This window comes from Lepisma saccharinum, chromosome 29 (assembly GCF_977018435.1).
Source record: "Lepisma saccharinum chromosome 29, izLepSacc3.1, whole genome shotgun sequence".
NCBI classification, from domain to species: Eukaryota; Metazoa; Arthropoda; class Insecta; order Zygentoma; family Lepismatidae; genus Lepisma; species Lepisma saccharinum.
In genome coordinates this window covers 18,034,685-18,048,900 of record NC_139257.1, presented here as the reverse complement: position 1 = coordinate 18,048,900, position 14,216 = coordinate 18,034,685, and the positions used below count along the sequence as shown (strand labels likewise).

At 41.4% G+C, this 14,216-nt stretch overlaps 1 protein-coding gene across 2 annotated transcripts in view; it reads right to left on the bottom strand.

The window, feature by feature from the left end:
- The window catches only part of LOC145981546 (metabotropic glutamate receptor 3-like), an 89,945-nt gene that overhangs the window by 56,476 nt on the left and 19,253 nt on the right, over positions 1-14,216 (bottom strand). For both annotated transcript variants that reach the window (XM_083114855.1, XM_083114856.1), the window contains exons 2-4: positions 7,045-7,220; positions 4,771-4,930; positions 3,140-3,276 (exon numbers count right to left, since the gene is read on the bottom strand). In XM_083114855.1, the coding sequence (XP_082970981.1) occupies positions 3,140-3,276; positions 4,771-4,930; positions 7,045-7,212 (465 nt within the window). In that variant the 5' untranslated portion in view covers positions 7,213-7,220. The remainder of the gene's footprint in view (positions 1-3,139; positions 3,277-4,770; positions 4,931-7,044; positions 7,221-14,216) is intronic.

The following is a 14,216-nucleotide window of genomic DNA, read 5'->3' as shown; positions in this document are numbered from 1 at the left end:
TTGCGATGTTTCTTCTTGTGTTACGCATGCTATTTATTTATTAATTTTATTTTACTTTTCTTTCCAAATTAATGACGTTTCGTGACTGCAAATCACTCCACAAATATAACTGTTTCCATCAATTCACGTACCGCATTTCAAGACAAACAAATCTAACAACGTATATTCCAAAAACTAACTACGCCACATTACTTTCATAAGAAAATTAGCATTCGTACTGATCGCACTGCCATCCGTCTGGGGAACTAGTTTCTTGGGTCGTTTTCCGCACTACGTTAAGCCCGCATCACACGGAACTGGATTTCCAGTAGATATGTCCTAGTTGGCGCTGGACTTGCTATCAATTTGCTAGTTTTCGCCTCACACGATACTTATCAGCGTACTTGTCGATAGACTTTTGTTCCCATACGAGGGAAGTTGTAATGGCGGCCGCATGAGAAGTAAACAATGTATCACTTCACATTTTAAAAACCCGATAACAATTCAACCGAGAGGAATAACGTTTCGTATAAAACGTTATTATGTACAAAACAATGGCGCTGCTTAAATACATACTTTACAACGTTTACTGTACACGCATGGAAGCATATTTTAGTTGTTTCAAATGTAAAAACCGTGTACTCGACACAGATGGTATAACTCAACGCGCCTTTCATGCTGTAGCTATACGTTATACATTGCTGGAGTAACACTCGGAAACCACAGACAAAAATGCTCCTTTGCACACTCACTGATTATGTTCACATGGTGAAACTTTGCTCTGATTGGCTGTTTTACAGAATCCAGTCGAGGAAAGCAAGTTGCAATTAGAACATGTCCTATTCCTCGAAACCAGTCAAGCAGTCGGCCATGATTGCTACCTAGAAAGTTAGTTCAGCGCCAACTAGGGCATTCCAACTAGAAATCCAGTTCCGTGTAATAGGGGCTTTATTCAAGGCGCTGTAATTGAACGCATGCGTCAATTGTGGGAAAAAGGACAGCTTGCTCTGCGACGACATTCATGAGCATTTCTGCATTCTAATTTATTCATATAGGAGAAGTATTTATTTTACACGAGAGCGCTCAACTAAGCTTATATTACATTTCTTGGATCTGAAGTGAAATAAAGTAATAATTATTTTCCCACAATTGACGCATGCGTCACTTCAGATCCATGAAATATAATATAATCTTAGTTGAGCGCTCTGGTGTAAAATAAATACTTCTCCTATATGAAGAAATTAGAATGTAGAATTGCTCATTAATGTCGTCACAGAGCAAGCTGTCCTTTTTCCCACAATTGACGCATGCGCAGCATGCAACGCATGCGTACAGGAGACGCCTCTGCTTCATGGTTAGCACAAGAGCTACGAGTCCCAGCTTGGAAGTGTGCGTTCTTTGTGAGTGTCCCGTCATCAATTTCATCATATCATCATTCCTCCTCATCTTCGTAGCCTCCCCGATGCCGTAGGGGTAACGTCTTCTTGAAATCAAAGGGTCCCTGGTTCGAACCCGATGGAGGCAAATAGTGTTTCGGTTTCCACTTTAAACTGTAGCTCCAGTTCCGGTTAGTCTATCATGAGAATAATATTCTCGATTCTGTTACACTTTGGTGATCAGGCAGAACATTTGAGTCTTCAAAAATATTAGGCATACATCGATAAAACTAGCCTTTTCTTGGATCCGCGCCTGCCCTGACAACCAAATCAGAGTTGCACTACTTTTGATTTGGTTTGTGGATGACGAAAGTGGTGGTCACCCTCAGAAAGGCACCCCTTGAAGAGAAACCTCGGTAACATTATAGTACAGGCGAGACGGATTTTTTCAAATTTCCAGGAGAAAGTACTTACGGAAATCATTTTCTTTATCGTTGTGGAAGTTCGTGAATGTAGTTTTGATCCATTTTAATGCGAATACATGTTGTTTTCTGCGAAAATCTCTGTCCGACACGCTGTTTCTGCTGCCGCCATTTGCTTTCTACACGAGAGCGCAATGTTCCGTGTGATAAGATGACGTAACCCCATAGTCAGTGTTTCAAACTCGCCGTGTTTTCACTAGAACATGATGTGTCGAGTATTTTTAATTTTTTTTTTTAACTATGCTTGCCTAACCTAACTTAACCTAACCTAACCTTACGGAAAATGGTTTTTGGGGTTAACGTCAATGGTTTTTGGGGCTAACGTGAATGGTTTGTGAGGCTAACGTCAATGGTTTGTGGGGCTAACGTCAATGGTTTGCGAGGTATTAGCATAATTTTAAATCCGCGCACAAAAGTAGGTATTTTCCGGCGAACGAGGTTGCAACACTGCAAAAATCGACAAAACACTCGCACAACGCGCCCTGAACCAGTACGCTAATGCCCGCCATAATGTGTTACTTGGGCCGTGTCCCAAAGGTGCAAGACCGTACTTGAAGCGAGCATCCTCCGAGTATGGTCTTGGAGTGCGGTCTTGGAGTGCGGTCTTGAAGTCGTGGACTGGAAGTGAAAGTCTTTCGAATTGCACTTCGACTGCAGCGCCAAATACGATCAGTAGATAAAGCTGAGTACTCGTTGTTTTCCCCACGTTATAAACACTTGTTTTTCACCATAGAAATCACGTTGCAATTTCAAATGTTCGTACACATACATTTCCACACATTAGAAGCACTTTAAGCAACTTGCTGACCCATAACGTATATTTAACCTGTGTTGCTGGAGGTAGACCTCCGCGATTATAAAACAAACGAACAACGAGTGTGGAAATCACGTGACCGAGTCAGCTTCCATCTGCACTGCGAGATATGCACTTGCGCACTCCTGTACTTGGCGCATTCGAACTGTACTAGGTGACGGCACTTCCGCCAAAACCATGCTTCAAGTACGTACTTCGTACCTTTCGGACAGAGCCAGAATCGAAATAACAAGTAACAGTAAGTACTCGTAAATGTAAGAAATAGACATTATCTTAGTTAGAAATGCATTGTTTCACCTTGGGAAATGTTCCGCATTCCAAAATAGTACGTTAGCAATGTAAAAAAGTGCGAAATATATGATTTACAGGTGTCTCCCCCATACTATAATAGTACCGAAACCTCACCCCGAGAAATTGTGAGGGTGACCTTGCTAGAGAAGATACCGGCTGAAATTAAGCAGCGGCACAATTAAGTTTTCTCATCTTACCTGGATGGAGATGGAGCTTGACTGTCCGCCGACGACCCCAATCACTTGGTCGAAACCTCCGCCCCTGAACTTTGGAGTGCTGCCGTCCCCGCACTGGAACTCTTGCTCGTGATGCTCATTGAACCTAGCGATGAAACCTGGAAGGAGAACACGCACAGTTGCTGCATTAGAAAGATTTTGGAGCTTCAAAGCTATTCATAAATGATACAGGCTGTCGCCATAACATACAGACAAAAACTTTCACTGTAGTAGACATTTTGGTCGTTGATGCCTCCTTCCGATTCTACCAGCCCTGGAAATCCTGGACGAGAATAGTTACTAATTCTTAAGACTGTTTTTATTGTTAAGTCCTTAGCATTGGAAGAGAAACAATAAGCACGAAACCCATCATGAACGGCCAGCGCGGCACAGGACCAGCCAGAAGTTGCAATGGCTGCTGTTGTGAGGAGGAGGCGGAGGGCGGAATAATTATATGAAAAGTTATTCACTTTTCCTGCATATTTTCTCACGCGACGCTGCACCATCGTTGTCTAGGTGTTTCGGGACGAAGGCCCATAATGTTTGGTTTTAATTCTCGTGTAGGCATTCAAGCCGTTAAGCTCATCAGTTACTTCCGTTTGATGTCCGCTCAAGTTAGTTTGCCAGTGTGCGCCTTTCGTAATTGGTTTCCTACTTTAAGCTGCTAACCCGTCATGAACGGCCAGCATAACAACGCACCTGCGGTGGAGAGCTCATGATTGCAAGGGGCGCGAACAATAGAAACAGAAAGATCGCCGATTTGAAACATGGATAGTAGCCTGTTCTAGGTGTTTTAATTCTCGGATAAACATTCCAGCCTTTCCACTGGTAGTCAATTTACCAATACTCAGTTGTGCTGTGCCACGCCGACCGTTCATGATGGTTTTCTTGTCTTGGGAATCAATTCCTATGATTTTATACGCGTCCACTTGTATGTACTCATACGGTAACGTCCCTATTATAAACTATTGAGATTGTATTCTTGTCTTTCTGGCTATAACGCGAATAGTCTTTCAGCAGAAGAACAACCCGAAGCATACGAGGGTAGTTCGAAAAGTAAGGTAAAAGAAGCAGAGATGGCAGCACCATAATCGAATTCGTTGCACAGTCGATAAGTTTGATCCTTGAAGCGAGCCCTTGCAGAGTTTCAGCGCAGTGCGTTGTGAGGTTGTTTGATTGCGCGAAAAAGGTGAACGTGAAAGCGTTTTCAAAAATGATTGACAAAACCACCAGAATAATGCACCTGTTCACACACCAATGGTTTCTATGGCTAAAATCCATGAACTTAAGTTCGAATTGTTGCCTTCTGACTGCCATTTGTTCCCTAACCTTAAAGATATCTCGGAGGACAACGATTTTCCGATAACGATGAAGTGATTCATGCTGTGAACGGCTATTTTGCAGACCAGGAGAAATCATTTTGTAACCAATAACCTCACAACGCACTGGGCTGAAACTCTGCAAGGGTTCGTTTGAAGGATCAAACTTATCGAACGTGCATCGATTTCGATTATGGTGCTGCCATCTCTACTTCGTTTACCTTACTTTTCAAACTACCCTGTCTTACAAGGGAATTTTGGCGGCCCAATTAGATTCTGCTTGAGTTTTCTTACCTTTCACGAAATCCAGCGACTGCTCAAGAGAGTAGGCAACATTGTCGCAGGAATCGAAGGCTAGGAGCCCAAGTTTGATTCCAGGAAGAATGCTGTCATCGTTGTTGATTTTGTCCAAGGTGTACAGCATCGCTTCCAGAGGCTGGATTCCATCTTCCAGCTGAAACAGGAGAAAAATTTCAGTCACTTAACTTGCTCAGCAAAGCTTTTCGATCATGTTTTCATCTTTTTTTTATCAGTACTTCAAAAACTCATTGGACCAAGGCCTAATTTTCAATGGTGACTTATCTCATACGTAACCAGCAAGCAGTGTTGCCAACAGCACGAGAGAAAAACGGGCTAAATCGCACCCAAAATGGAGCTAAAATTCACATCCAAGGGGCTAGATTTACAAAGGTGTGGCTGCGCACTGAAAAAAAATCTGGTTCTTAATTCTTGGGTGTTTTGGTGCAAAATTTCTGAAACTCAAGAACCACAACTAATCAACTGTCAAGATGAGGGGCATACGCTCAACTAAATTAAATTTTCTTAACTTAAATAATTTATTTCCCCCGTAAATTGTGGTGCAATAGATTACACAAAAGCATTACACATTTTCGGCATGTTCCTCCTTCATATATATGCACACGTAGACTCACACACACACACACACACACACACACACATGGCCGCACGCACGAACTAGTCTCTGGGAGAGCCTCACTGTTACGAACGATTCGTCGATTCCGCACCGCACTTCTGTGAACTTTCAAGGACCAGATGCAATGCAACTGAACAAAGATTCGCATTTTCTGGAATCGACGTTATCCGTAATTCACCTCGGGCTACACAGCATACCCCAAAACCAGAAACAAGGGGATAAAGTGACAATGTGCACTTGCTACCTGCTCCCCAGGATGGGTCGCAAGACGAGCTTGCAGGTGCAGAGGAGGGTCGGTTAAGTGAATTCTTCTTTGCAGTTTACTGAAATACCAAAAAACATTTCATTACTGAAAGGGCTAGATTTGTAGCAAGATTTCTCTCTGTAGGGCTAAAAAGCCCCAATTTTGGAGCTGAGTACGTACTCAAAAGGGCCAGTTCTGGCCCCAAAAGGGCCAACTTGGCAACACTGCCAGCATGGGCGTCGGGGGGAGCGAACCGGTCCGTTGACCCCTCTGCAAATTTGTTTAGTTCATTAAAAGTTACAAAAAGAACAGAAGAGTTTTTACGGAACAGAAGTAAACTTCAGTTAGTTGGTTTTCGAAAATAACGAAGTAATAATGCGTTAAATTTAAAAAGTGTAAAAAACAGGAATGAGATTATCATATTGTACAGTTTACACCAAAAAATGAAGTTTTCAAATTGGAAGAAATAGTGTTTTGCCATGTGTGCGAGTAACGGACACCATAATAGATAAACCAAGAGCACCTTCACACACACAAAATGAAATAAATAATAAACAAAATTAAGACTCCTCTTGATTTCTTACAAAATAATGTGTTATATATAAATAGAACACAATAAATTCGTCTTAATAAAGTTACTAATAAATGCCTACGTTGAGAAATAAAGCACAAAAATCTAATAAATAAAATAATTAATATAAATAATACTACTACTATAAGTTTTTATAGTTTAAAAAAAACAGTGGTCTTGTAAATCACCAACGAATTAATAATATTAAAAAACCATCACGGTGGATATAATAACATCACCAATAACAACTCCCAATGCTAATATTCTAATTAAACTACCCCAATTGATATTAACATTCAATTAATACTAATTACTATTATATTACTAATATCACTCATGATATTACAATTAAAGCACCCATTATCTATAGGAATTATACTAAAATTTCTCCCTAATGTTTAAAGCTTTTTCTTGAAAGAGATGTGTAAAATTTTATAACAAAATTGAAGGCTAGATGCACGTGATTGTAGTACCCAATACATGTGATGCAGATTGTAATTTTACATTTTACTTTTCGAATTTGTGTGTAAAATGAAATTTGCTGAAAAAAAGTTGTGAAAATGAATATTCATAATAATTAACGGATTATATATTTAATTGGAAAACAGAAGGTTCAAAAGTAAAAATCATGATGATGGAAGAATTAAGTTTTTGGGCTGGAAAACCTGGAAATGTCAGGGAATTTCATAATAAATAAATCGTAGGAACCCTGAAGAAGGTTCTGTTTGTAAGTTGTAAGTAAGTTTGTAAGTTGGGTATTACACCATGCTTCTATTTATTGACTGACCCTCGTATATGTTTTGCGTCTCAAAAGTTTACCTGTATGTTCCCGCAGTCCCCTTCGCGCCCCTTGCTGTGTATGGGGAACAGCGCCCCCAACATGAAGCGCCCCGTGTAGTTGACGAAGGGTCTGTAGGCGACGACAGCTCGGAGGGAGGCGGCAACCAATAAGATGCTCAGGAAACGATCTCCAGCGGTGAGCGTCATTCTCTCTTCTGCAAAAGAAGGAAACAAGTGACAAACTTTAGAAGGGCGCTTGCTGCTTCAAGGCATTTGTTTCAGGAATAGATCGAACCCAGTGGCGTGCCGATTGGGGGTTAGTTGGTGTTATGCTCCCCTTTGGCCCAGAGTCCCTAAATAAAAAAAGAAACTTCAATTGCAGGCGCCGCAACCGAATTACGCACACTTTAAATCCAGAATTGCACACAAGTCTCGCTGACCTGTTTTGCGCACAGATTTTGATAGAAAGTTGCCACTTTGATAGCTTTAAAGTTTGTGCGCAAAACTGTTTATTTCTTTAGACAAGAAGAGAGAGAGAAATTAGAAATAAAATAGTAAATCTCTTAAGGAATAAATAAAAAATATTATTTGACCAGTAAATGTAGCAAGTCAAGATACAATTTTCATACCAATTTACATAATACAGTAAGTCACTATTGATGTTTTCAAGATACAATTTTCTAATGCTACCCTTCCAGCAAAAACACGTGCAAGTCCACACACAAACAAACACAACAGAAGTGAGAACGGCTTGAGAACATTTTACATCTGACAACATCGCCTCATATTTTTGGGCGCAATCCTGTACATTGTGAGAGCTTGTCAACGGCTTATCAGATGCCACTGATAAAACCGGAAAAGTGTGCGCAATCCGGCTGTAGCCATTGCAGGAAATGGCCAAATTAGAGCTGACTACAAAAGAAGTATACGTAAACCCCCCCCCCCCCCTTTCGAAAATCCTGAGCACGCCACTGCTCGAACCGGTCCGTCGATCCCACCTAGAAATTGGCATCATTCATTTCAAGTTATGTAAAAGAAGAAAGCTTGTTATATTTATTGTTAATGAGAGATATACTGTTTGGTTAGTATTCGAACAGAATAGCAAGATCTGAGTTTTCGTTGAAGTCCACTTCACTTTATGCACAGATAGGCTAATCAGTACTGGACCTACAGTTTAAAGTGAGATCCCAACCACTATGTACGTCCTCTGGGTATTGAACTGAAACCCCTTTATTACAAGGCGACGACGTTACCATTACGCCATCATCGTCAAGGGCGTCGGCAGGAGGGGTCGAACCCCCTGGAAATTTTCATCTACTTTTTTCAATATATGGTAATTTATAAACGAAGCACTTTATTTCACCTCATTTTGCGTCACTGTTTAAAAATGGTCTTCAGATATCGAATTTGGTACGAATCTTGCATAATTTGCAACACTGAAACTCTGTTAATTTGTAACTTTCACATGTTTTGAAGCTTCTTATACTACTGCGTTTGCTGCTGCTACTGCTACTAATGTTAGAAGTAACTATTATGTAATCTTGGTTGCAACAAGTACTATATTATCCTTATAATAACAAGTACTATATTATTCGTATAATAAACTTATTGGATGCTAAAATAAACTAAACTAAAACTGCTACTGCTACTACAGTTGACGAGCTGTATCTTTGCGGGTGAACCCTACCCAAGCCCGGCTGCGCAGTAGCAAGGGGGAGGAGCTACCGGCTGCGCGTCATTATCCTTGCGTTCTGTCCTCTGTCGACTACCCAAAGGACGAGTAGGTGGCAACTACATAAACGAATCTCTCTCACACTCTGCGCGGAGTAGCCCAGGCCACCCGCAAAGATACAGCTCGTCAACTCTACTAGTAGTAGTAGTAGTAGTAGTAGTAGTAGTAGTAGAAATAATAATAATAATAATAACATCATTTAAAATACTGATAATGCAATAATTTTAAAAATTAACCCCTCTTTAACAAACTTCTGCATATGCCACTGGTCTGTATCACAATATTTTTGAGGGAAGGGGGTATCCTCGACATCTTCGATTAGACCCCCCCCCCCAGGAAAATTTCTGGCGACGCCCATGATCATCGTATAACGTCGTAGCCTTGTAATCAAGGTGTATTCGGTGAAGGCACATAGGGACTCTGATCCCACTTGATGCTGTAGGTCCAGTCCCGATTGATATGGTTTATTTTACTTCTTTTTTATCTGCCACTTTTGGCTAATCGCGATGGTGAGGATGAGTGATGATATGATGAAGCAACACTCACAAAGTCTCGGCTCGATGAGTTGTTCATTTACAGAATTGTATCCTTCTTTAATCCAGAAGGCTGCATGCTTTTCGATAGGGTAATCCCTGAAGATTGAACCTTTAATGGACAGGGATGGTTTTGCAGCGGTTTCGATTGAATTGCTTTATTTCACTTCGCTTTTTTGCCACTTTTGGCTAATTTGCGAAGATGGGGATGAGTGATGATGTGATGAAATTGATGAATGCGTACTCACTAACAACCATGCACAGCCCGGGATTCGAACCCGGGACCCCTGGCGTCGTAGCGCGACGGGGGCCGCCGTTTTTTTGTGTTTCTTGTTACATAGGTAATAAATGGTATACTATATACAGGGTGATTATAAAGTCCCATGACATTTTCGGGAAATCGGCGACTAATATCAAAATAAATGGTACTACAGTACAGAAGAGACACCAAGACACAAAATTAACTCTTTTACACATTACATGTGAACCGTCATAATTGTCGAATATGGGGCAATGAGCCGCCCAATGATACCATCGAATGGCAAAGGATCACTCCGAAAGTGAATGTCTGGCTCGGCATGACCAAACAAAAAGTCTATGAGCTATTCATGTTTGTGGAACAAACAATCCACGGTGGCACTTACCTCGACATGTTCCTAGAGCCGCAGTTGTTGGATGATGGTATCCTTGGTACAGTGGTCTTCCAACAAGACGGTGCACCGCCCCACTTCGCAACCACTGTTCGAGAGTACCTCAACACCACCTTTCCCAACTGAAGAGGATCTCTTCGTATGTGGGCATCCCGTTCACCTGATCTTACCCCACTGGATTTCTTTGCTTGGGAGTTTTATCAAAGAGAAGGTCTACAAAACTAAGATTGCCAATCTCACAGTGCTGAAAGAACACATACGAAATGCATGCGAGATGATCACTCCGGCTATGTTGGAGAAAGTGTTTAATGCTGCCTTGTCCCGTTGGGACACTTGTTTTGAAATTGATGGAGGTCATGTGGAAAAACGTTAATTTTGTGTTTTGGTGTCTCTTCTGTACTGTAGCACCATTTATTTTGTAATTGGTCGCCGATTTCCCAAAAATGTCATGGACTTTATAATCACCCTGTACATATATTATATCCGTTCAGTTTCATTTTCTTTAAGGAGGAATGAAAATATTTCTGGCAGGGACAAAAGTATTTTTCTTTTGCCGCGGATATTTTTTATAAACTCCCACGCTGGTTGTTTATTGTGAGAACCGAAGCCAAAATTGCGACACTGAAAGCCCATTACGGCCAGTGTAGGAAGGGCGGGAGGTAACGCCGCACCTTGAGATAAAAATAATTTTGTTTTGTTGGGAGTGCGTTGCTAGGCGACCGCCTCCGACAGGCGACGCCGCGTCGGCCTGCTTTCCCGCCTCTTTTTCGGGGGCAGCAAGGACGCAGGTGGTGCTCTGTCGCCTGTAAAAGGAAATACTCCGATGCTGCCATAAGGTGATTTATTTTTAAAAAATAAGTAAGCGGATTGTACGTACAAACTTCACCCCCTCCATGTGGATTCCTTTCCGGGGCGTGTATTTACAAACCCTAGGGTGCTGCAGAACCAGAGGTACAGTCATGGAAAAAAGTTCTTCCCCATAAGGCTTTAATAGGAGCAAGTAATGCAGGAGGGTAGGCAACACATATTGCACCCTTCGATGATCGGGTGATTTTGCCTGTCTTAACACCGAGAAATGTGTTCCACGCGAAGGTCAACATGGCAGGAAAGCAAAGAGGGTCACGTGACTATTGGTTACGTGGAGTGTTGTGCTTCTCCACGTCCCCAGTTCTTGATCCACATTGCAGAAAAAGTAGAGCTGCATGCAATATATGAAAATAGGTTGATTATGATTTTCCCAATTGTAAATCTATCAGACGTGTCTCCCGATTTAGTCGGGACAGTCTTTTACTTTGAATTCCTGTATGTCATAGGCGTAACTTGACGGGAGCAGAAAGGGCATTTGTAACCCCCCCCCAAAAAAAATCAGGTTTCTTAAAGCTGCTAAAACAGGAATTAAATACTATGATTTGACGCGTCCAAAAAAAGTATTATATTGAAAGATTTTTCCCAAATACGTAGATAGCAATTTAATACTTTGAAAGTGTCTCAGATTTGTTTATTGTCACAACTTAGTGTGGCACAGGTCTACTACAAAAGTGGAATTTCGTAACAGAAATATGAACCCACTCCTTTTATTTCGTAGCCGATTTCATCTTGGAAACTGAAATTAAGAATATTAGTTAACAATGTCATTGTTAAACAATAAAAAAAATGTGTTAGACCCAATTCTTTAATACCTTATCATAATCTTTATCGCAAGTTGAAATTTTGTTGTAAGTCCACTTTATGCAAAAAAAAAAAAAAAAAGGTAAAGTTCTCACCTGTGCTTGGCGCTACGCCATGAAGGCGTATAGGGGGTGTGGGGGTAACGCCGCACACTTTCTTGATTCGTTCGTGAGTGGGGGTGATGTGATCAGCATCACGCCCCTGACCGCCTTTACCCCCAGGGTTTCCCCCAGGTACCCATGTCATTCGACGCTGGGTGGGCGCTGGGGCCGCTTCGAACGTTAGAAAAGTTCCCAGGCTTGAACCGGCCGGGAATCGAACCCGGGGCCTATAGCATGGTAGTCAGACGCGTTACCAACTGAGTCACCGGCACAGATAGACTAATCTGAAGTGCATACAGTTTAAAGTGGGATCCGAACCACTATGTGCGATCACCTGGTATCGTACCCCAGACCCCTTGATTACAAGGCCTTAGCACTACGCCATCAGTGAGGCGCACACAATCTTTGTATTTCGACATTTTTAAACCTATATGTATCATATAAGAGGTTGTTTAACGTTGCTATGCCTCTATGGATTATATTTAGCCAGTATTCGAGCACATAGCGTCAGGTTTCATAGAATATAAGCTTCTCTTCCATGTTTATGGTTTCCTGTCTGCAGTAGAAAAACTGGCAGGTTCCCATAGCTTTTCTTTCAATAGTCTTCCAATGGTTGCATATCATATCACTCAAATTTGATTCATTCGTTTCGAACACAATCCCCGATGGCGCAGTGGGATCGTGGGCGCCTTGTAATTAAGGGATCCCGGGTTCGATACTCGGTGGAATAACATAGTGGTTCGGATCCCCCTTTAAACTGTAGGTCCATTCACGATTAGCCTAACAGGACATAAAGTGGACTTAAGACACCAAATCAAGCAACTAACACAATCCCGTTATTGTCCAGATTATCGAATCCAGAACCTTCGTCGCGAATAACATAAGCAGGAAGACAACGTGAAATAACCGAACAGAAACAGAACCTAAAACCTACATCGGATAGATTGGATTAAGTCGACGATACAGCACGGGTTCTGAAATGAAAAAGAATACGAAAGTTGAAGGACCTCTATACGCACCCACTTTTCCTCCACTCAATGGGGAAGATATCCTTCTAGCTGAGAAGCCTCTACGTAGGAGTGCCCTGAGGGAACTTCAAGGCCACGACGATAAAGTGTTCTACGTGCAATGACGGGACCAAAACATACGGCAGATAGCTGTGTTCCTCCTTATTTCGTACGCCATTGATAACTGGAACACGTGACCTCTTCTTTGGTAGAGCAGAAGCCTGCTTGCTTGCCACCACCCTTTAGTTCAGTGACCTTCGCCCGTAGTCAGCAAGAGTGAATGACTCACCATATACTTGTTGTCTGTGAGGCTACACGAGAATAGATATTTCGTTAGTGGCTGTAAGTATTGTTTCATCTGCAGTTATATCAGTTAACATTTCAATAGTTTCCTTCCTAATGGTTACGTTAGTGATAAACATGTAAATTAGTTCTCGAGAGTGAACGTTTTATCTATTTGAACGGGAGATTTTTATACAGCCTGCATGTATTATTTTTTCCTGAAACAAGAAGAAATTCGAAGACGCAAAAAGAGTTGTATAAGAGTAGTTAACAAAAGGAAAAAAGAAGAAGAAATCGAAAATGTAAATGCTGAAATAAATTATGGTAGAGATCGAGTGAATAACATTTTGTCATGGGGCCTCCTCGATGGCGTAGTGATAACGTCGTCGCCTTGTAATCAGTGGATCCCGGGTTTGATACACGGTGGATGCACATAGTGGTTAGTATCCCACTTTAAACTGAAGGTCGAGTCCAGATTAGCATATCTGTGCACCAAACCAAAACTAAGAAAGAAATTGTCACAGTGTAAGAAAATTTCATGTTCAACCACATACGAAACACAAGGGAATAATATATTGCAGTTTGGAGTTCACATCTGTAGCATCTAACCAGCACAATTATGAATCGCAACATATCGTATCAGATCCATTTTTATTATACATGTATGATAATATAAGAGAAGTAGAGGAAAGAGAAAACCAAGCGAAACACGGACGCCTTCTCCAGAATTTCAAATCTCGTTACATAAGGTTCTGGGTTGGAGTCCCGAACAGGCATGACTTTCTTGTTCTTGCCCTTTTATCTGCTTCATTTCATCATAATTCATCGTTATGGTTTACCTGCAGGGGAAGAATAATGACAATAATTGCCAATACAAAGCCAATGACAAACAGAACAACTCGATTACGGAGGTGCCAAGAAGAAACGAGACTTGACAGTTTCTCCGTCTCTCGGTTTGTCGAATTGAAAATTGCTCTCCCGTTCTCGGTCTCGATTAGTTAAATATAGAAATCGAAAATGTATGTGAATGAATATACATGTATTTTATATATTCCGGTTTTGTAGGAGATTTCGTGAGAGATGAAATAAGTACTCTTCCATCGTATTTATTTTTATAATTTTTATTCCCTGTTCGATGATCGCGACGATAAGGACGAGTGACCATTACATGAAATTGATGACGAAATAGTCAAACACCCCCGACAAGGACGGTACTCAAACCCGGGAACTTTGGCGAC